The sequence below is a fragment of the Eretmochelys imbricata genome, chromosome 1 (assembly GCF_965152235.1).
Source record: "Eretmochelys imbricata isolate rEreImb1 chromosome 1, rEreImb1.hap1, whole genome shotgun sequence".
Taxonomy (NCBI): Eukaryota; Metazoa; Chordata; order Testudines; family Cheloniidae; genus Eretmochelys; species Eretmochelys imbricata.
This window is the reverse complement of record NC_135572.1, coordinates 351628868-351652841: the sequence shown is the minus strand read 5'-3', so window position 1 is coordinate 351652841 and position 23974 is coordinate 351628868. Positions and strand designations below refer to the sequence as shown.

Here is a 23974-nt window from a genome sequence, read left to right as displayed (position 1 = left end):
AAAGCTCTTTTTTTATAAGATATATTTTCCCCCACCTCAGCTTCTTGTCTTCCTGCCTTAGCCTAAACACCAGCCTGATAAGGGCACTAGACAGCACATGGGAGCAATATAGGGCAGGCAGATTAGCTAATTAAGCGGCAGACAGGTGTAGTAGGTGAGAAAGGGGCCACTTTGCTTTGGATTATTAACTTGTTTTCTCCAGGATTTACACTAGAGGATGGTGATCTAGCTCATTGATTTGGGACAGACTGCTAGAGCAGAGGGGCGGCAGTGCAGGGAAGGTGGAGGGGAAGGTAGAGGGGATGGAGGGGAAGCAGTGCTGGGAAGGTAGAGGGGGATGAGATTGTGGAGGAGAGGAGATGGAAGGGAGCGGAGGGTGCGAAGGGGAAGGGAGGAGCGGTTTGAAATTGGAAAACGAAGGAGTTGGATGGAAATGTCAGGGAGAGAGCAGCAGTCGGAGGAGGGTGGGAATGAATGGGAAAGGGGTGAGAGGTTGGGGAATGGAAAGGAAGGAGAGAAGAGGCGAGTGGGCGGGAGCAGAGAGGATGCAGGCTAGAGTCACCCTGGGCCAAGGCCGCAGCTTCTCTCCTCCGCTCTCCAAAGCCCAGCAGGAGACGGTCCCCCCTTTAGGGCTGGGCTTGTGCTGGGTGGTGGGTGAGGCCTGGGGGAACTGAGCTCCTGGCCTGGGAAGCTGGCAGGTAGGAACCGATGATCTGCGGCATCGGACATCACCCGGTTTCCCTCCCTCGTGTCTCCGGGCAGGAATGCGCTGGCGAGCCGCTGTTCTCCCTCTTCTGCGCCATCAAACAGCAGATGGAAAAGGGCCCCATTGACTCCATCACTGGGGAAGCCCGCTATTCGCTGAGCGAGGACAAGCTCATCCGGCAGCAGATTGACTACAAGACACTGGTAAGTGCTCAGCGCAGCGGAGCCTACAGGAGCCCCTGGGATCTGCTGGGGAAAGTGTCTTCCAGAAGATCAGTGGCCAGGCTGCTGCCAGTTGGACAATTGCCATTTGTACTGCCAGAGGGACACAGCCTTGCTGGACCAACATCTCCTCAGGCAAGGGTTGGGAGGCATGGTGTGCAGGGATAGCTGGCAGATCATGTGTGGGCCTGGCTGTGACTCACACAGGACCATGTGTGTGTGAAGAGAATAAAGGAAACAAGGTGGGAGGAGACAGACCGTGGGGGGGGGGGGGGGGCGGCATTTGTGGTGCCGAGTGAGGGCGTGAGATCTGAGCTCCAGACCAGGGCAAGTGGCCACACTGATGTTGGTTCAGGATGATGTATGTTCAGTAAGCCTCAGTGGTACTCTCCATCTGCTGCCAGTCCGATGGGCGCGTTCTTTGGGCACCAACTCCACAAAGGCCGAGGTTACACTAACAGCCACCCCCAAACCGCAATGCTCGGGTTCCTGCAAAGAGAACACCGTGGGCGGCCTGTGCTCACAGCACGGCAGAATGAGCTTGCAAATGGAGCTCGCAATATGCTTTTTGTGTCCCACCGTGTCCATCCCCCACAGCCAGGCTCACAGCTTCCTACGCACCTCTGAACCCACTGCAGCACGGCCCTGGCATCTCAAACCTCTGGGGGGGGCCTTCCAGCCCTCCCTCTGAGCTTCCACCGGCCTTTTTTCCTACCCTCCACCTCCACTGCTCTGACCTCCAAAAACAGCCCTCCACCCCTAGGCGCAGGGCTGCTTTTCACCCATCTGCCCTGCCTACCAACTCCTCCCTGCCCTTCCTCAGCCGAGCCACCAAGTCCTTCTCCCTCTCTTGCTCTCGCCCGGGACCTTCCTGCCCCTGCAGCCTTCAGCCAAACCTCTCTCGGAGCAACCCGCCCCTGACTTCTGTGGTGCTTCTCTCAGAGGATCTTGCAGTGCTCCGCCCCAGGACGCTGGCATTTCGCTGACGCTGAAACTGCGGTTAATAGGTAGCAGCAGTGCCTTCTGTCCTGCCTCCTCTGCCTGGCCGCAGCTTCTCTCCTCCGCTCTCCTCTCTGCCATCCGACCGACGCTCCTCCCCAGTCCCGGGCCCAGCTCATTCCGGCACTGGGCAGCCAAGAGTGCAGAGGCTCCTGCTGCGGCCTTCCCCGTGTGAAGTCCCCACCGCCTCGCAGCTCCGCGCGTTTCATTTGCTTAGGACGTATGGAGAGGGGGCAATTCCTCTTCCTCTCTCCATCTGCGCGTGTGTGTTTGTGCCACACACCTCATCCCCTCCTGCCCGCTCTGGCTCCAGAGGAGGACTATGACTGGTGTGCAGGGTTTGCAATGGGGAATGGAGATGTGTCCCCGGTAACGTAGTGACAGCCCAGTTACTGCCTGGCTAGTTTACGGTTCGTGCAACGAGTGCTGCCAGGGAGAAGAGGAGAGGGTCAGAGTTCCAGATCTCCTGTACGATGAGGCCACAGGAGACAGGCCACAGCGCTCCAGGGCTCGAGCCGCCACGGCAAAAAATAGGAGGGTGCTCTGCATCCACGGACTGAGGCCCCGCCCATACTCCACCCCAAGGCCCCGCCCTCGCTCCGCCTCTTCCTCTGTGGCCCTGCCTCTTCCCGCCCCCGCTCCTCCTCTTCCTGCCCCCGCTCCACCTCTTCCCACCCCCGCTCCTCCTCTTCTGCCAAGGCCCCGCCCATGCTGTGCCTCTTCCCTCCCCTGCTCTGCCTCGTCCTCTGTGGCCCTGCCCATGCTACGCCTCTTCCCTCAACCCCCCACGGCCCCGCCCGTACTGCGCCTCTTCCCGCCCCCGCTTCTCCTCTTCCCGCCCACGCTCCACCTCTTCCTGCCCTCTTCCTACCCCCGCTCCTCCTCTTTCACCAAGGCCCCGCCCATGCTGCGCCTCTTTCCGCCCCCGCTTCTCCTCTTCCCGCCCACGCTCCACCTCTTCCCGCCCACGCTCCACCTCTTCCTGCCCTCTTCCTACCCCCGCTCCTCCTCTTTCACCGAGGCCCCGCCCACGCTCCACCTCTTCCCGCCCACGCTCCTCCTCTTCCACCAAGGCCCGCCCGTGCTGTGTCTCTTCCCCCCCCGCTCTGCCTCGTTCTCTGTGGCCCTGCCCGTGTTGCGCCTCTTCCCTCCACCCCCCACGGCCCTGCCCATGCTGTGCCTCTTCCCTCCCCCGCTCCTCCTCTTCTTGCCCACGCTCCACCTCTTCCTGCCCCCGCTCCTCCTCTTCCGCCAAGGCCCCACCTATGCTGCTCCTCTTCCCTCCCCTGCTCTGCCTCTTCCCCCGTGGCCCCGCCCCTGCTCTGCCCCTTCCTCTGTCGCCCCACCCATGCTGCTTCTCGTCCCTCCCCCCCCCACTCCACCTCTTCTGATGTGGCCTCGCCCATACGGCGCCTCTTCCCTCCCCCACTCCGCCTCTTCCCCATGGCCCCGTCCATGCTGCACCTCTTCCCGCCCTCGCTCCGCCTCTTCCCCGTGGCCTCATCCGTGCTGCGCCTCTTCCCATCCCTCCACTCTGCCTCTTCCCCCGTGGCTCTGCCCGTTCTGTGCCTCTTCCTGCCCTCGCTTTGCCTCTTCCCCCATGGCTCTGCCCGTTCTGCGCCTCTTCCCGCCCGCATGCTCCACCTCTTCCCCTGTGGCCCCGCCCGTGCTGCGCCTCTTCCCACCCCTGCGGCTCCTCTTCCCCTGTGGCCTGTCCATGCTGCTCCTCTTTCCCCCTCGCTTCGCCTCTTCCCCTGTGGCCTGTCCATGCTGCTCCTCTTCCCACCCCTGCTCCCCCTCTTCCCCTGTGGCCTGTCCATGCTGCTCCTCTTCCCACCCCTGCTCCCCCTCTTCCCCTGTGGCCTGTCCATGCTGCTCCTCTTAGAATCATAGAATCATAGAATCATAGAATAGACTCATATCCAGCTTCTCGTCCACTGTCACCCCTAGGTCCTTTTCCGCAGAACTGCTGCCTAGCCATTCGGTCCCTAGTCTGTAGCGGTGCATTGGATTCTTCCGTCCTAAGTGCAGGACCCTGCACTTATCCTTATTGAACCTCATCAGATTTCTTTTGGCCCAATCCTCCAATTTGTCTAGGTCCTTCTGTATCCTATCCCTCCCCTCCAGCGTATCTACCACTCCTCCCAGTTTAGTATCATCCGCAAATTTGCTGAGAGTGCAATCCACACCATCCTCCAGATCATTTATGAAGATATTGAACAAAACCGGCCCCAGGACCGACCCCTGGGGCACTCCACTTGACACCGGCTGCCAACTAGACATGGAGCCATTGATCACTACCCGTTGAGCCCGACAATCTAGCCAGCTTTCTACCCACCCTATAGTGCATTCATCCAGCCCATACTTCCTTAACTTGCTGACAAGAATACTGTGGGAGACCGTGTCAAAAGCTTTGCTAAAGTCAAGAAACAATACATCCACTGCTTTCCCTTCATCCACAGAACCAGTAATCTCATGATAAAAGGCGATTAGATTAGTCAGGCATGACCTTCCCTTGGTGAATCCATGCTGGCTGTTCCTGATCACTTTCCTTTCATGCAAGTACTTCAAGATTGATTCTTTGAGGACCTGCTCCATGATTTTTCCAGGGACTGAGGTGAGGCTGACTGGCCTGTAGTTCCCAGGATCCTCCTTCTTCCCTTTTTTAAAGATTGGCACTACATTAGCCTTTTTCCAGTCATCCGGGACTTCCCCGGTTCGCCACGAGTTTTCAAAGATAATGGCCAATGGCTCTGCAATCACAGCCGCCAATTCCTTCAGCACTCTCGGATGCAACTCGTCCGGCCCCATGGACTTGTGCACGTCCAGCTTTTCTAAATAGTCCCTAACCACCTCTATCTCCACAGAGGGCTGGCCATCTCTTCCCCATTTTGTGATGCCCAGCGTAGCAGTCTGGGAGCTGCCCTTGTTAGTGAAAACAGAGGCAAAAAAAGCATTGAGTACATTAGCTTTTTCCACATCCTCTGTCACTAGGTTGCCTCCCTCATTCAGTAAGGGTCCCACACTTTCCTTGGCTTTCTTCTTGTTGCCAACATACCTGAAGAAACCCTTCTTGTTACTCTTGACATCTCTCGCTAGCTGCAGCTCCAGGTGCGATTTGGCCCTCCTGATTTCATTCCTACATGCCCGAGCAATATTTTTATACTCTTCCCTGGTCATATGTCCAACCTTCCACTTCTTGTAATCTTCCCACCCCTGCTCCCCCTCTTCCCCTGTGGCCTGTCCATGCTGCTCCTCTTTCCACCCTCGCTTCGCCTCTTCCCTCCCCCCCGCTCTGCCTCTTCCCCGTGGCCCCACCTATGCTGCTCCTCTTCCCACCCTCACTCCACCTCTTCCTCCGTGGCCCTACCCGTGCTGTGCCCCTTCCCATTCCCCCCGCTCCACCTCTTCCCTTGTGGCCCCTGCTGCTTGCTCCTCTCCACCCCATCCCCCCGTCACTCGTCCTTAAGGCAGCAGGGGGCAGAAAGGAGTGAGCGGCAGGTGGGAGGTGTTCAGAGGAGGAGGCAGAGAGGTGCGAGTGGTGGGTGGGGCCTCAGGGACAGAGAGGATGAGCAGTGGGTGCGTGGGGAGGGAGCAGAGTGGGGACGGGAAGGGGTGGAGTGGGGGTGATGCCCTGGTGAGGGGTAGAGTGGGAGCGGGGCAGAGCAGCCACTCTGGCATAGTTAGTGGAGATAAAGGGCAGTGGCAGCTGGTGGGGGAGATGGAGCAATGGGGCAGGACAGGAGCAGTAGAGGAGGCGAGCTACTTCAGGGGAAATGGGGGTATGGAACTGGAGGACAGCAGTGCCCAGGGACAACACATGCGGCGGTGGGAGACCAAGGGAGGGGGCAAGCCAGGTGCCTGACATGGGAGCTGCAGCTCTGCCCAGCAGCTGTGCAATGGGAGAAACTATGTGATGTCAGGGCTGGGGAAGTGAAGAGGGCAGGCATGGGGATGGATGAGGACAGGTGGGGAGCTGCAGGCCTCTCCAGGAAGATCAGCTGTGTGTGAGCAAAGAATTTCAGCAGACTGGTGCTGTCAAGCCATTGAGCAGAAGCTGGGGTGACCCCCTCTTTAACATCCATGGTCAGTAGCAGGTCATTTCCCTGATGTAGAAACACCCAGAGATCAGCGACATCTTTGAGTAGCTCCCAATGTGGTGCCTAAGTGGTGCATAGGAATTAAAGAGTTAAGGACAGGAGAAGCAGCTTATTCAAAGCAAATAAGAACATCCTGGAATATGGAATCTAAAACTCAAGCCAGCCCTGAACAGAAGCATTGTTGAGGTCGGGAAAAATTCTGATAACTTTTCCAAAGATCGTTGGTCATTATCATCTCCAGAATGTCCATGAAATATCCAGTAGTTGCTCTAAGTTGCCATACTGTGATTTCTGAGATACCACAGTTATTTCGCAGGAACACATCAGAATTGCCATAATGGATCAGACCCAAGTTCCATCTAGCCCAGTATACTGTCTCTGATGTTGGCCTGTACCAGCTGCTTCAGAGAAATGTACAGAACCCTACAGAAGGTAGTTATGGATTTACCTACCCCAAGGGAGAGTTTCTTCCTGACCCCTGAGAGTGATTGGATTATGGCCTGAAGCATGAGGTTTATATCCCTTACTGCAGTTGTTTTCCTATTCTGAGTGTAATACTGCAGTAGTTTCACAGTGCTGTTAACTGCGGCCAGGTGTTGGCTTTTAACAGTGACTATTGTATATCGGCTCCTAACTAGGATAAACAGGATGAAATGGAGTGGGGAATACTGAGGCTGCATATCGAGTATAACTTAGTGACTGGAGGACCTATTCACCTGTGGAACAGTCTCCCAAGCAACATGGGACAAGCCCCATTGCTTTAGACTGGAGAAAGCAAAGAGAATGACCCTGTATTGGCCAGTGTTGAGATAGACTCGGTGAGCTAGTAGGTCCTTTCCATCCCTAGCTTCTACAAAAGCCATCCTGTTGTAGAGCCGGTTCACACGGCATCTCAGCATTGTGGCCCCTTCCTCCCTTCACATCCATTCTTAAAGGTATTCCACATGAAAAGTCACTTCCCATTTACCCTGCTGAGGAGTTTAGCATCAAGGTTTGCATTGCAGAAACTCAGTGTAAAGCTCTATCACAGTTTCTCAAAAGGAAAGCCAGACTTTTCCCCCCAGTAAACTACAGAACTCCCCCACATCAGTCTAGGATTCATAGCCTTTAAGGCCTCATCTAACCTGACTGCCTGCAAAACACAGGCCAGAGAAAATCTGAGCCACAGTTCCTGCATCAAGCCCATGACATGAGTCAGAGCATCTCTTTTTTCCAGTCTTGATGTAAAGACTTCAAGTGATGGAGAATGTCCCTAAGTAAGTTGTTTCAATGGCTAGTTACACACACTGTTAAAAAAATTGTGCCTGTTTGTAGCCTGAATTTGTCTAGCTTCAGCTTCCACCCCTTGGATCTTGTTCTGCCTTTTTCTGTTAGACAGAAGAGCTGTCAACTCTCAGAAATCTCTTCCCTGCGTACGTACTTGCAGACCAGGACCAAGTCCCCCCTTGACCTTCTCTTGGATAAACTAAGTAGACTGAACTTCTTATGTCTCTCCACTAGAAAGCAGGTTTTCCAGACCTCAAATCATTCTCATAGCTCTTTTCTGAACCTTTTCCAGTTGGTCTTCACCCTTTTTGAAGTGTGGAAACCAAAACCAGGACTCCAATAATGTTCTCTCTAGTGCTGTATACAGAGTTAATGCCACCTCCCTACTTTCACTTGATATTTCCCTGTGCGTGCATCCCAAGTGCAGTGGGAATGCAAGGAGAAACCCACCCCAAACTCCTTAAGCTACGCTTTGATGTTTAGAGAAAAGGGGTTGGGGGCAAGAGAGGACGAGGAAATAGGAAAGAGAGAGAGATTAATTGCTTTGCTAATGTGGTGAGGGGTGTAAAATAAGAGGAAGGATGTTCTTGTGGTCAAGGACTTGGACAGGGACTCAGGAGAGCCCAGGGTCAGGCCCCAACTCCATGTGTCGCCATGGCTCAGTCCCTTAATCTGTCTGTGCCTCCATTGCACGTGTATAAAACAATAATTCCTCCTTTTCCCTGCTCTTTGTCTGTCTTGCCTGTTTAGATTGTAAACTGTTCAGGGCAGGGACTGTCTCACTACGTGCTTGTCCACACTTAGCGTCATGGGGCCTAGATCGCACTTGGAGAAACATGGAAAGGGAGAGAAAAATACAGACCCAGAAAGAAAGAGCCATCCTTTTCACCAAGGAAATCCCTCCAGTCTTTTATGGCTGGTGGATATAAAGCAGCCAGTGAGAAGGGGAAGTAATTATGCATCAGCCTGAACAAAGCTCTCTTCCATTCACTTGTGTGTTGTTTGATGTTAATCAGCTTTCCCTCTTACATCTCAAGAGCAAGCAAATATATCCCGATAGGAATCTTACCCGATTTACAGAGATCGACTATGGTAATGGAGATTAAAAAGAAGCAGAATACAAATGAGGCTTTCCTTCCTTTTGGTCTCTCTCTTGTTTCAACTGGGTTGTTTTTCCCCAATAAATAGATGTTGTTTTTGAGTTGTTTTAAAAAAAGAAACAAAGGAAGAACTGCTTTAGATTTCTGTTAATGTGATAGAAATGCCATCAAAGCAAATCCCAATCCCTCCTCTCCCTAAGTCAGCTGGTCCCCGCTGAAGAGTTTTGCTCTACATCTGGATAGCAATCACGGAGTTTGGCATGTGCCAGGGTGTGGCTATATGATCTTAATCCACCCAACACACCCAGGGTCCCTGGTACATGACACTTGGAAATGGCTGTTTGTAGCAATTGGCCATGAGGTGCCAGTCTAGGGTTTGGGAAGGATGAGGTTTTTTATATACAAAGTTTTATTATTCATATATTTATTTAAATAATTACTGAAAACAGAATCAGGAGAAGTGAACTTAGGGACTCAGTATTGCCGTCAGGAATTTCTGACCCTCACGCATGTGCCTCGCTGACTAGGTTACACTGCTTGGGGCTGGTTCAGCTCCAAACCAGGTTGCCCATACCTGGCAGCAAAGTCCTGCCGGTCTATCTAGAAAGTGATGTCACAGAGTCCTAGAGTTCAAGGCCAGAAGGACCCACCAGATCATCTAGTTTGACCTCTTGTGTATGACAGGCCACCAACACCACCCCCAACAACCGAAATGAGAACAAAGTATTACTGCCCACAGGAGACTGAACTATGACGTGCCACAGGCAGAGAATAAGAGGGACCAAGGTGCACCAGGTGCTTGAGGTCCCTGCAATGACAGGGAAGTGGTTAAGTGAGAAACACCCAGATAATCCCAGCAAGTGACTGCACCCACATGCTGTAGAGGAAGGCAATGTCTAGGCATTGTGTAATGTTCTGTCTACTGGTGTGAATACCCCCTGGAGGCAGCAGGTACCTAAGGAGTCAATCAGTCAGAGAGTGCCAAAGGGAGAACAGATTTTTACTGGTCAGATGCTCAGCTCAAAAATAAGTTGCATCACAGTCGGCGATGAGCATCTCTTCAAACTCTAATTCCTGTACATTCAGATAAATAGCACAGCGAGTGCTGTCTCTAATAGAGCCAGCTGGTGTTATGTGTCTTAATCACATGGGAGTGAACCTCTGCCTGCTTTACAATCCTTTTATAAAGCTCACCTAGGTTGTTCCGTATCTTAGAGCCATGAAGGTCCTAGCCTGCAAGGTGCTGGGAGCCCATTGCCTTCACTGGGAGTTGAGGGTGCTAAGACACTAGATGTGAAGCCCCTCGCCCTGCACCACCTCCCTGCCTTCCTCTGCTGGGAATGAACAATGATTCGTCTCCTGCCTCGGCACAAATAACACAAATTGACACAAATAATGCAGAGGAGCAAAGGCCCCGAAGTCCCTTTGAAGCTGTTGAGAGAATTTTGTAGTTAGGGTGTGTGTGGTGGGGTGTCCGATAAGGGTCGAGCGCATGTCGGTCTCTGAGCGGCGTGTGCACTCCCTGTGCACTGCGACGGCTCTCGCACTAATAGCCTAATCCCTTAACATCGGTTGACACCGTACCCTGTTGGGAGAAAAACGCTCCAAGCAGCACTGGGTTAAGGCCCGTCGGAGGGAAATAAGCCACTAATGAGGCATGAAAGGGCTCTCCCATGTCTCTCCTCTTTGGGGATTACCTCCCACATTGATTTCTGCCAAGCACTGCCACTGAATGCCTCCTTCCAGCGCCACCCTGCCATCGCTAACCCAGAGCGAAGAGCAGGAGAGGAAGGGTTGGCACTCCCCCACTGCTGTCCTCTGGGTGCAGTTGTCTCCATATGACAGCACAGATGTGTCCAGGCCTCAGTGCAGTTCAGTGTAAATGTCCCCAAGATGTGATTATAATTTACCTAGAAGCCCCAACTGAGAGCAGGGCGCTGCATATACACACAGTTTGGGATCAGCATGTGCCCGAAGAGCTTGCGATATAAGCAGATAAGGGACTGGAAGGGAACCAGAGGCACAAAGACATAATATGCCCAAGGTCACCCAGCAGCTCAATGGTAGGGCTGGGGTTAGAACCCAGGTCTCCAGACACGTGGCCCTGTGCTCTGTCCATTAGACCATGCTGCCTCCATAATTGGTGCCCCGTTTGCTCCCTCTCAGCAGAGTCGTCACCTGTCACAGTGTGGCGTTACACAGTGGGGACTTTCTATCAGCTGCAAAGCCTTCCCTCAGCTCTTCCAGTGACCTCACAGGAGAGGCCTGGGTAAAGCAGGACAGGCGACAAGGGAGGGCAGAAATGTCTCGTCTCAGGAGCTGTCTGGCGGTTCTCTGCAGGGCTTGGGGACAGGTTGTGAATGGCTGGGGGCTGGCTGCTCATGCGTTGGTGTGAGTATCACAGTCTCCATGAAGCACACAGCCCAGCAAAGCAGTGCAAGCCACCAGGAACCTCCCCCTCCCGGCTCTAAGGAATGTGCCTCACTGGACCACTGTGAGAACTATGGTCCTGGGGTCCCCGTCACCCACGGCTGCAATGGAAAGTCCCCAAGCACAAGCTGCTGGCAAGCTCTGCCCTAGCATGGGGACTGGATCTGTCCCATGCAACCAATACATGAGTGGAGCCAGTCCTGGAAGGGGTGGAACCAGGCCAGGCAAGGGATGCTCATCTACTGATCAGCTTCCTCCAGAGGGTCCCTGTGGCAACCCCGCTGGAGTTTAAAGCTGCCCTCCCCAGGCAGAATCCCTCCAGGCATGCATGGGGTTCGGTCTGCTGAGTGGGACTGAATCTGGCCATTTGTATGCTGGGGGATCATGGGGCCCTGGAGAAACCCCCATTGGATCCCACAGCCTACATGAAATGGGCAAAGGAGATGTCCACCAGCCCAGGGCGTTATGGGTAGGGCCCTACCAAATTCACGGTCCACTTTGGTCAATTACATGGCATACATTTTAAAAGTCATAAATTTCATGATTTTCAGATATCTAAATCTGAAATGTCACAGGTTTGTAACTGTAGAGGTCCCAGCCCAAAAGGGGCTCACAAGGTTATTGTAGGGGGTCGTGGTATTGCCACCGCTGATTCTGTGCTGCCTGGAGAACGAGGCCCTTGACCAGCAGCCGCCAGTCTCCAGCGACCCGGCTCGGAAGGCAGCAGCACAGAAGTAAAGGGTGGCATGGTACGGTATTGCACCCTTACTTCTGTGCTGGTGGTGGTGGGGCGTTGACTTCAGAGCTGGGTGCCTGGCCACCAGCCGCCGCTCTCCGGCCACCCGGCTCTGAATGCAGTGCAGAAGTAAGGGTGGCAATACCATGACCCCCGTACAGTAACCTTGTGATCCACCCCCCATGACCGCCTTTTGGGTTGGGACCCACCGTTTAAGAAACGCTGGTCTCCCGCTTGAAATCTATATAGTATAAGATAAAAGTACACAAAACAACAGATTTCATGGGGGAAGACCAGATTTCACAGTCTGTGACGTGTTTTTAATGGCCGTGAATTTGGTTATGGGGGATGCTCAGAGACTCATCAGGGGCATCTCCGGCTTTCCCACTAGGGAGTGGACGGTTCACCCCACAGTTGCAATGCATGGAGGAAGTTCATTGTCTAGAGTTAGCTCCAAGCCGCAGGGCTTGTCTCTCTGAGTTTTTGGGCCCTGAGAACTATGGTTCTGGCCTTTGCAAGTACAGGGAGGTGACTGGTGTAATGGTTCCCTTTCTACGTTTGGTTTGGATTTCCTGCAGAGATGGGTTACGTTCCCAAAGAAGAGCGTTTGGGAGCTCCTGCCCTGATCTTTGAAGAGCTACCCCCAAATGAAGTCTTGTTCTCCCCTTGTCCCTCCAGCATGACTGGTCTGGGAAAGAAAAAAGCGAGAGGTGATGTGTTCAAGGCATATCATAGAACGACTGGTCCAGAGGGAGTTTTTCTAACACCACAAGGAGAGGATGCCCCATGAAATTCAAAGGCAACAAAGTTAAAACAGTTTGACATCTCCCTAGGGTGCACATCACAGGTACTATCCAAGTGCTTATACAGCATCACACAATGGGCGTTACTGGGAGTTGATATCTTCCTCCAAAACAGGTGGCATTAGTCACCATCAGGGACTGAACAGTCATGGCTCTGTCCCATTATGAGAGTACCTGTGTGTCTAATCTCTCCCAACCCCATTCACAGTTTAAGGGAGAACATCCATTCCCATCCCCACCCTGAGGACCTTTTCACTGGAATGGACTGTGATGGGCTGGACTAGGCATTTGTTGCTCCGTGCTGTGGCACACACCACTCAAAGAAACAAATTTAGACCTCCAAGAATGGCCTAAGGAAAGTCCACCCAGGATCAGTTGCAGGTAGAACCAGTGAGAATTGGTCCTCCAGCAGCCAGAAGGGCTGGGAGCTACCAGAAGCCAATCAGGGCCCAACCAGCAGGTAAAAAGGGCTGGCTGCTTCCTCCAAGGGTCAGTTCTAGGTGATGCTGTGGTAGAGAAAGAAGGAGCCTCCCTGCCTTATCCTGAAAATCCCGAGCTGGTCAGGTGCCTAGCTCTAATTGCACCTTTTGATTGAGTCAGCAAAAGGCTGTTTTGTTTCCATTGTCAAATGTGAAGCCAGGTAGCCACCTCGAGTTTGGACATCAATGTGGCTGCTGTAAAATTAAAGGGAGCTTGCTGCAGGCAAACCTGAGACACAGACATACTGCTGTGCATTCTGACTCTCCTGTGAGATCTTGCCATGGGTGGCAGGATGGTAAATAACCAGCATGTTGCATCAGGACCGCTTCCGCTTGCTAGGGATGAAATCGACAGGGTCCATTCTTGTCAGGGTCAGCTCAATCCATCATGCGTCCACTATCAATCAAAGGAGCCCTGTGCTGTTCACTTTGTAGGGGAAACACCTGAGCAAGAACTCCTCTCTCAGGATTTTTCACAAGAGCTAGGCTTTGGCCAGGTGTCCTTGATCAAAATTTCCCATCCCCGGAGTTGTGCAGCGTGATAGGTGCAAGTTGATCACACCCTGCGGTGGCTTCATTTTAGTGGTGCTCTTTGTAAACATCTGTGAGATCCTTTGAGGTGAAAGATGCTATAGAAATCTTACTTGTTATTTTATTATTTGATGGTTTATTAACTGAATTTATGCTTTTCCTACACTCTTGGAGTGACACATAAATAACTGTATTATAATCTTATTAATATCTTACATTGATATTGCACCATTCATTTTGAAGATCCCAAAGCCCTTTGCAAACAACATACAGTGACCACTGAAAAGCAGCTGCCTCTGGGGTGACTGCAGCACTGCTCAGTAGATCAGGACAGGAAGTGAAGAAGAATCCCGTATCTAGTGAATCCTGGAGCTATGAAACACTACATGGGAATTTACAGTCAAAATAATTTGGCCAGGACACCAAGATTAACACTCCTGCTCTTGTAAAAGGGCCATGGGAACTTTAACAATCGCATGCAACCTGCAGCTCAATTTAACTACCCTCCAAAATATAAAGGTGCCTTAAGTTTATAGACGTTTATACACTTCACCCTCTCTCGCCGAGAAAAAAACAGAATGCTGAACTTATAAATGTATGTGAGTTAGTGGCCAAATTTCGATTACATTCTGTGTGTGACTTTAAGACATCCCCTCCCCCTTCTGGCCCCCATCTGCTTTGCATTTAGCTGTTGCACAGAGGCTGGGGAGCAGATGCTGTTGTCCTCCGAGGAATCAGAGGCCTCTTTGGTTGGGTAACGTTTCTTGTGCCAAGTGCCAGAGCAAGATGTAATTATTCAAGAATCCTTGTATTTCCAAGTAATGGAATTCACCTGGTGCAGAGGCTGTACGGCCTGTCACCTCATTTTGCAGAAGAGTTTGGACAGAAAACAAACTAGGAGTTCAGGGATTCAAGACCATGCTACCTGAACATTCGAACCAAGGCTGCCAGTGCAACCCAAGGAGGCATTTATTGAACTGTGAAGCTCTCTAAGGGGCTGTGGAGGACTTGGAGGATTATTAAAGGGCCCAAGGTCCTTTCAACTTTTAGGTCATCAGTTCAGATCTAGCCCAGGGTCAGCACTGATGGAAAGCTGTGAGCATTTTGTCAGTGGCTTGTGTGAAATGAGTTGGTTGGTTGGCCACTGTCCCATTCCTAATGGGACAAGTATCCTGATGGCAAATGCAGAGCTGGCAGTAATGGGCTCCTGGATCGCAATCACAGAAGAGAAGCCAAGGTGAGGCTCAAGGAAATTCAATGTAAGGACTGCCACTTTGATGAGATTGCTGGGTATTGTGACTCCAACCCATTGGGAGAGGTCCCCATGTAGTGGGGAAGGGGTTGAAGAGAGATAGACAAGGAGAGCAGACAGCCATCTGCATCCTGCTTGTTGTAAGATCCTGAGCAGGCAGCTGGGACTCCAGAGCATCTAGCTAAGGGCCAAACCCTGCTTCCATTAAAGACAGTGAGACATTTGCCTTTAGCTTCAGTGGGAGCAGGAGCAGACCCTGTGTAATGCTAAACGACCCTGGTGTAAGGGAGTGTAGGCAGCCCCGTTGTGGATTGACCGATATAGACACCTTGTTTGGAACCAGATCCCTGGGTCTCCTGTGAGGGAGAAGAATGACCAGGTCCTCGTTAATGTGCCATGCAGATGCTGAGCATGATTCTTGTACCATTCCTGGCTAGAGTCACCTGAAGGTTTGTCCTGGAGCCATCCATGCTGTAGGACCCAGTGGCTAGCTCTGAGCTGTCCAGGAAGGAGTAGCGATGAGCAGCTCCCATGTCTTCACCAAGGGTCTGGCTTTTCTCACTGCCACTCTGTCTCCCTCCCTCAGGTCCTGAGCTGCGTGAACCCCGACAACGTGAACAGCCCAGAGATCCCCGTGAAGATCCTCAACTGCGACACCATCACGCAGGTCAAGGAGAAGATTCTTGACGCCATCTTCAAGAATGTGCCGTGCTCCCACAGGCCCAAAGCTGCTGACATGGACCTGGGTATGTGAGCATGTGGCCCATCACGGAGGGGGGAGGGGAGCAGGGAAGGCTGTAATTCAAACCCAGCTGGGCCCTTGTGTTCAGTTCTGAGCACTACCTCACCAGACAGAAGGGGACTCACTGCGGCGTGTTCAGAGCAAAGCAGCAGAAATGAGACGAGGCTGGAGGGATCAATAACTGGAGACACGAGACCCTCCCTGCCCTCAAGACCATACACCTCTGCTCCTCCTGCCTCAAAGACAGCCACAAAGGGAAGAGCAGCCTGTGTTCCTGACCCTGCGCAGAGGAGCCCAGCTGGCCAAGGACTGGAAAGGGTCGCTGCAGCCCTGAGAACCCTAGAGCCCAGTTGCCCCATCCTGCTGGAAAACCCCCAGGAGTGATGGTGATCTCGGTTAGGTTCCTCTTGCTGAGATTTCTTGCTACGCCTTCTGTCAGGGTGGAGGGTTCAGATGGGGTTTACGCCCTCACTGAGACAGCCAGTTGGCCCAGGTAGTATTGATTTCCAGCCCCGAGCCCCACTGGCCACAGGGATGGGTGATGTGACTCCCTGTGGTCCCCAACCCACCCCACCCCCTGCTGGCTGCCTACCCTGCCTAGATCCCACAGTAGAGAGCAGCAGGGACAAGGGATAGTGCCAGGAAAGTAGCTGAGTCTCCTCCCTGCCTAGGAGCGGCAGATACGCACCCAGGGCTCCAGAGTGGTGTTCGGCTCCTCTCTACATTACATTACTGCCTCAGAGTGTTATAAACCAAAGGACTTCACAGAGCTCATGCACTTTTCACCATGACACGTTGTTTGCTCTGCAGCACTTCACTCGGCTTGGAGAATGCAGCGAGACATGTCCGTTTCAGTTACATGTCTAGTCAGGTTCATATTGCTGTTCTCATGCACCGGCTCTAAGCTATAGTGTTTAGGGTTGCATAAACAGAAACCTCTCCTAGCCTAGATCTGAAGTGAAAGCTGAGAGATCTGCAATCAGGTATAACAGCAGGTCCCAGATAGCTCCTCTTGGGTTCTAGCAGGAGGATAGAATGACAGGACACAGCACTGTACTAAGTGCTGCTTAGGGCCACCCTTCTGGTTCCTGGTAGGGTACTTGGGATTTCATCCTGGGAGCAGACTAGCCAGAATTTGCCCTCTGTGACCTTAAATGAAAGAGACTTGAGTGGAAAATTATGGAGTCTATAAAATCCTGCAAAAGCAGACGCGAAACCCAGAGGAAAAGGAATGGACTGATGCCAAGAAACCGTTTAGGATGATAATGAAGGCAGAAATGAGAGGTCAGGGATTGAAGTTAAGTTGGGAGGAGGAAAGAGGGAGGAGGAGAGGGATGCCTGTCAGCAATTGCAGCAGGATTCTTGCTCACAAAGGGTGGTTAAAATAATGGAACAAGCTGCCAAAAGCAGCAGCAGTAAAAACCAAATTGTATAAATTAGCAAGAATGAACCCGAGATGTTTTTGGAACGGACGACTGTCAGCGAGGGACTGGGTGAGAGTGAGGCCAGCCAGGAACTGGAGACCGGGGGTGCGGCGGATTCAGGCCGGATATATTGACCCAGGCCTTGTGCCGGGCTGGGGCCAGGGGAACATTAAGTTTGGATCCAAGAGTGGGCACTGACAGAGGGTGCTGGGATCTGCTGGGACACTGCGGAATACATAGTGGCATTGGTAGGACAGGGAACCAGGAGATCCACAAGCACTATGAGGGGCTGAGGCTGGATTGGAACCACCTTGGACAATGATGATCTCTAGGGGACAAATGGGCTATGTTCTAAGGCTAATTTGCTTTGGCCTTAATCAGCTAGGCCTGAACAAGACCCCCAGATCCCACGCCCTCTCCAAACTGAGGGCAGGTTTAGATCCAACTCTGAACCTCCGAGCGTGGACCTATCTCTCAGCTGGGTCTGAACCAGAACAACCTCCCCCTCCCCCGCTTCCTAGAAGAGTTTGGATTAGGGCCCTAATGAGCTGTGTGATCTCTGCTCTGGTCCTTACACATGTGTTGGAGCTGCTGAGTGATTGGGGGCGGGTAGGATAGTGGGGTCCAGTGGGGATTAACAGGCATTATACACACCTGCCCCCAGGAAGGACAGAACTTTTCATGCCCGTAAAGGGGCTGATTAATAAAGAGTTTATTGACATGAGTCATCCGCACTGAAGATGGAAAAGACCTAGGCATGCCTCGTCCAGGGCAAGCCTGTTCCCAACATTGAGTAAAGCAACAGGCTTTCTTAGCTCACCTGCTAATGAGGATGGAGGAGTAACTCTCTTTGGGGGAGCGTGGTGGGGAAGAGGGGTGTATGTCCAGAGGGAGTCACAGCCATTCCTCACAGGGAGACAGAAGCTCCTTGGAACATGGGGTCCTTTGACGATAGTGAAAGGAACACAAGGTGGAAAAGAGGGGGGGTCTGCTCTTCGGATGTTCATAGTCTAAGTCAGTGCTACTCAAAGTGGTGGTCCGCGGACCAGTGGCGGTCCGCGAGCCATCTGTTGCCAGCCTGCGCAAACATTGGGGTAAAAATTGCCAGTCCCCCACATCAGATAGCTTGAGAAGCACTGGTCTAAGTGACCATAAAGCTCTGGGGATCAGTGCAATCCTGGTGTGAGCACTTCGAACAGCAGGACTCACCGGGTGAACTTCTCTTGTTAGCGTTATGTAGGAGGTCAGACTAGCTCTCAGTGGTCCCATCTTGACCTTAATCTCCATGGGTCTCGGAAGAGAAAAACAGTTTTGCATTTCCAGGGCTGCTTTGCAGGGCTCTCTGTCCAGGGTGAGGGCCCATTGCTTAGATGGAAGGAAGCATTTTAGTCCAAAAGCCAAATTACTGAAGGCTTCTTTTTACAGCGCCCATTTCAAAAATCCTAACCAAAGCAATAGCCACATCTTTAAAAGAGCATTCGGGGGTGGGGGAGAATCCCAAAACAGACTCTCTCCAAACAAAGAAATTCCCCCCGTCCTGTGCTCTGGTTGCTTTTAACAGGGAGTATAGTGCTGGTGGAAAGTGATGGGTTGACAGCCCTGGGCAGTGGACAGGTACAGCCCGGACAATAGCAGGGCAAGTGCCCCTGTCTGTGTGCTGTGACCTGGAAGGAGCAACTCTGGGGTGGGGAGTTCATTTAGTCTCTATAACCCATTTGAATTAAACACTAATACAGGAGCGGGACGGCCCTGCACCGACATGTTGATGGACTAGATGGGGCCTAGTGGGGCTCTTCCCTTTCTCACATCTGCAGTGGGAGTTCTTGGCCCCTCTGCCCACCAGCAGTGCCAACCACTCCCTGTAGCATAGGGAGGAAAGGCTCCTCATCTCATGTCTAATCCCCTGGGCTGACCCATCCCATGTCTGGCAATCACTGTTAGGTGTGAAAAGTGTCCTGCCTACTCCAGCACTTCGGTACCAAAGTAACTAGTGATTTTGGATCCCTTAATTTTTGGGGGTGCAGCTTGAAATGCTTTAAAGGGGCCCAGGTTTCAGAAAGTGCCCGGTGCACACCCTTTGAAAATCAGGCCCCTTTAAGGCACAAGCAGTTGGGGGCCCAAAAACTGAAGCATCCAAAGTCACTAATCACATCAGAATATCTTGGCCAGGGCCTATTAGGGAGGGCACCCAGGGTTTGGAGTAGGTGAGATACTCCCAAAATGCCTACGCGTTCGGGGCCTAGTAGTATTGGCTAAGTGTGTTACAATCAATGCCTTCCTTTAAAGAGCAAGGGTGGTCTCCTGGCTAAAGCCAAGGCCTAGAAGTCAGGGGGTTTGGATTCTCCCATGAACTCTTGATGTGTCCTTGGGCAAGATCATCTAAGACACACCTGGGAGTGAGCTGACCAACGTTCACTGACTTTAAATGGGACCCAAGCACCTAGTTGCCCTTTTGTGCCTTTGAAAATCTCCCCCTGAATCTCTCTCTCTCTGCCTCAGTTTCCTCCTTGGTAGAATAGGGCTGTTAATGCTCACCTGCCTCAGAGGGGGTGTGGGCAGGGTTAACTCATTTCACTCTGCAGCACCACTGGAGAACCTCGCAGGGAAGGGGAAGTGGTTAATGGGATTAAACAGTAGGGCTCCAAGATTCTGGGCTTCTTCTCCCTGGGAGTCCGCAAGCCCCACCCAGAGATCAGATGCAGCTCAAATAACCCTCTTGTCAAAGGCCTCTGGAATTTCCCTTTTCCCTTGAATTAAAAGAGGTTTTTAAAAAATAAGTCATTCCTGCATGCAATAAAAGGGTACACTGTCTGCAAAATGAAATATAGAGTTCACAGCAACTGTCTCTTGAGTTTGCATTTACCGCCACTCCCGATTGGAAGGCAAGATAAAGATAATGGGATTTTTACCTCCCTCCCTCTCTCTGGAAAGTACAAGTGAAACAAATTGGATTGGAGTGTGTCTCTCCTTTGTGCCATTGCTGTGAGGAGTGCGCTGATCTGATGGGAGAGGGGCCGGGGAGCAGCGGTTGAGGAGAAAGCTAACAATCTTCACTTAGTGCTGTGAATATGAATGCAGGGGTCACTTTTATCTCCTTCCTGTCCTCCCTGCATCTACCACTTCCCTTTCAACGCTGGGAGTGACCAAGCCTGTTAGTGCTAGCAGAGAGGGAAAGGGTATTTAAGGAACAGTTGGGTAAACTGAGATGTTAATTACTAAAGAGGGTGTCTTTACTCAGACTAAACTCCCACTAAAGACAGTGGGCCATATTCTGGAGTCCCTTCTCAGCCCTCACCCAGATGCCAGCTGAAGTCCATGGCGCTTGGCCAGAGAAAAAAATTCAAGAAATCCTGAGTAAGAGCTTCAGAATTCAAACCTTCAGTGGATTTTCACCATTGGACATGAATGGCTCTTGTGTGGCTAGAAACATTCCCAAAAAGAAAAGGAGTACTTGTGGCACCTTAGAGACTAACCAATTTATTTGAGCATAAGCTTTCGGACAATGAAGTGAGCTGTAGCTCACGAAAGCTTATGCTCAAATAAATTGGTTAGTCTCTAAGGTGCCACAAGTACTCCTTTTCTTTTTGCGAATACAGAGTAACACGGCTGTTACTCTGAAACCAGAAACATTCCCGTGCAGAGTTCCCAACCTAAACACAGCCCGTTGGGCTAGCCTGGGAGAAAAAGAATGAAACAGATGAGAAACAAATGTAAAATCAATGGGCCTGATTAAAGGGGCCTTAAAGTGGGTGGAAATGAGAAACCCTCCCGCACAGGGGACGCCCTGACCAGTGTGGAGCTGGTGTCATGGTTCTACATTAGCCCTGCTGCCAGTCCCCAGGAAATGGGGGAATCTGAGAGGGTGGCTGGGGGTGACTGGAGTGCACTGCACTATGGCTATTCTCTGCCCCCCCAGGGCCCGTCGGAAGCAGAGCATGAGTTAGATCAGCCCTGCACAGCCCTAGGATACCGGGAGGGCAAAGACAGACAAAAGCCATGTTTGCCTCCGTTCCCGACCCAACCACAAAACTGAGAACTGGGCATGTCTGACTGCTCACCTAGCTATGTAGGAGTGTGTACGGCACCGAACAATTACAGTGCCACTGCCCAGGGATCCTGCTTTTTTTGGGGTGGGGGAAGGGGATTAGACACAGGAGCAGCCAGTGCTGGCAAGGATCAGGGATCCAAGGAGGAAAGCCCCAGGAGGCACTGACAAAGTGGCAGTGGACCTCTGTGCGGGACTCTGTAATAGAAAGAGCTTCTTCTGGATGCTCCTCCCCTCCCAGTGCTCCAGTCCCTGCACCACCTGGGTCTTGAACAGCTGGGCTCTGGGATTCTTTGCAGGTGTGGCTAGGAGCAAAGGGTCGTGCTTTGACAGTACTGTGATACCGTGGGTGTGATTTAAGGAGTTGGGATAAATCCTGGCCAATATGGGGTCATCCCTAACCATGGTACCCATTACTGACCAGCCAACTGCTACATCCTTGAGAGATCTCTGTTCTCAGTGACATCCAGCAATAAACACTCAGCACCTGATCTTCTGCTAATTCAAATGAATAGTAAAAGCAAGGGTCAGTTTTATGAGTAAAGTTTAATTATGGGATGAGAAAATTGCTGAAACCAAAAGAAATTCGCAACAACTCTTGACTTTTTACATTGGAAGCAGTAAAGACAGTTGGCAGGTGATGTTTCCACATTCAGAGGTTCATTTTAATTAACTCAAGGACATGGTTATGGTTTATGATGACCAGGCTCGTGGTTAAACTGTATTTGGCAGTGACTGCGATGGTTGAACCATGGGTGGTTCTTTTTGCCTTTGGTTAAACCAAAGTTGTCTATGGCTAACCCATGGTTGGCTGTAGTTTCTCCCAATTAAACTACAGTTTGACATCTTTGGTCACATTTATGGTACTATTGGCTATTCCCACACATGGTTAGACCAAGGGCAAATAAGTCAAGTCTTCAATCTGAGGGAAACTGGGACTGTCCCGTTCAGATGGAGGTATGTATCAACCCTAGTTTCAATATAAGATTCTCTCAAAGGCAGCCACCAGATGGGACTGCCCAGTAAGAAGAATGTAGTGACAGTTACCAGCACCACATAATCATTCAAGCACGTGGCATTTAGATACCATGCTGATAGGCATTAAATTAGATGTCTGCTGTAGCTGGTGAGAAACAGGATCCCTGTGCATTTACATGTGGCTAGGTAGGGTTGTGTTGGAAGAGGCAGGGTGTTACGATGGGCAGGGCGTGGGATTGGAAGGCAATAAGCTTGGGTTCTGTCTCCAGCTTTGCCCCTGGCTGGCTGTGCACTGCTGTCTCCTCGTCTGTAAAGGAGTGGCAATGGGCCTCCCCGTCTCTACAGGCAGCGCTTGGCGATCTGTGGGCGAAAAGTGCCATACAAGCACCAAGCACTAGTATTGCTCGAGCCCAGCGGTCCACTTGGTGCTGTGCAAACCACAAAGGACAGCACCGTCTACACCCAAGGAGCTGTCACTCTATGGCTCAGATCATCAGCTGACGTCAATCAGCTATACCTTGCAACCCAAAAAGGCCGTGGCCCTATGACCAGACTCAGAGGCCCCTGGGGTCTATGGGCAACAGCTACATGGCATGATCCCAAAGGCTGAGCTCGTAGGAGCTGCTTTGTGCTCATCTCATCCCAGGAGTTAGACTTTGGGTTCATGGGTGTGTGTGATGAATGGTAGTGGGATATATGTGTTTTTATCCCAGGCAAGCAAACCCATTCAGATAATGTAAGAACTGACTCAGAACTTTGCCATGTAGCCTATGCTTTCGGATACTTCTCTGAATCATCTCCCTGAATCTTTGAAGGTTCACCTGTCCCTGGTTTGCAGGGGTATACGTGGCATGGGCATGTATGTGGAGTGTGCCTTTTTCTGTGTGTGGGGGGGGAGGTGTCGTGTGCATCTCTGTGCACTATGCATATCTTTGGGTCTCTTGTCAGGTGTTTGTGGGCAGGTGTTGTCCTGCTTGATGGTATGTGGTCTCCATGTTGCATGTGTAAGGTGTATGCTGAGCTGCCTCCTTCTTCCTGGGACTCTGCAGAGCAGAGTGAAATGTGCCCTTTCTCGCTGCAGAGTGGCGGCAGGCAAGTGGGGCCCGAATGATCCTGCAGGACGAAGACATTACCACCAAGATAGAGAACGACTGGAAGAGACTCAATACCTTGGCGCACTACCAGGTAATGAGACAGGAGCCCTCTGCCAGGGACACAGGCCTGGCCAAGTTACCTGCCTCTGCTGGGAGGGTTCAGTGCCAATCAAACAATTGGACTGGCACTGCCAAGTACTGCCACTCTCTGCCCCAACCCATCTACCCCTTCTTCAAAGGCCACTGACAGAGCTCACCCCAGAGATCATCAAGGTTGCACCATTTGGTCTCCTAACACAGTCTCTTTGCACCTCCTAACACAGTCGCTTTGCACCTTCTCTCCTTCTCCACAGGAGTGTTACACTGCTGCTCTCATCATCTGAGCAGCTGCTCCTCTGCCAACCCTGTCTGAGATCTGGGGCTGGAACAAGCAAAGAGCAATCCCAGACAATGACGCCCTGTAAATAAGTTCTATCGCTCCCCCCTTTCCCCCCGCAAAGTGCCAGACTGTTTCACTACAGCACAAACAGGAGACACTTTGAGCTAGAAAATAGGATAAGATGTTTCAAGCTGAACTAAGTAGCAGCTGCCCTGAATGGCTTTTAGAAAATAAATAATATAAACGTTCAATAAAAATGGCTTCTGCTATTATATTATGTCAGACGAGAACATGATTTGACATGATATGACATCATATTCTGCACTATTACTGACAGGTCTTGAAAAAATGTAAAAATAATGCCACTAATATTAAAATAAACTACAGTTTGAAACACAATTTTTGTTTTTGAAATAAAATTTCAAAATTTTTCTGAACAGTTTTGCTTCTGTTTCAAAAATATTTGTTTTTGTGGAAACTTTCATCAGAATCGATGCAATTTCGCACCAAAAATCAGTTTAGTTGAATCAGCATTTTCCGACAAAAACTTGTTCAGACAAATATTTGATGGCCAGCACTAACACCGACCTCCCATGATTCTCCTTTTAGTGAGGATTTCCCCCTGCCTACTCTGCTCTGTGCGATAGGCGGGGAAGAGGGCAGATCAGTGTTAGGAAGGGGAATAAAAG

At 51.5% G+C, this 23974-nt stretch overlaps 1 protein-coding gene across 6 annotated transcripts in view; it reads left to right on the top strand.

The window, feature by feature from the left end:
- Nucleotides 1-23974, top strand: part of PLXNA4 (plexin A4) — a 582733-nt gene that overhangs the window by 519988 nt on the left and 38771 nt on the right. For all 6 annotated transcript variants that reach the window (XM_077807901.1, XM_077807900.1, XM_077807903.1 and 3 more), the window contains 3 exons: nucleotides 763-909; nucleotides 15210-15369; nucleotides 22894-22997. In XM_077807901.1, coding sequence (XP_077664027.1) covers nucleotides 763-909; nucleotides 15210-15369; nucleotides 22894-22997 — 411 coding nt within the window. The remainder of the gene's footprint in view (nucleotides 1-762; nucleotides 910-15209; nucleotides 15370-22893; nucleotides 22998-23974) is intronic.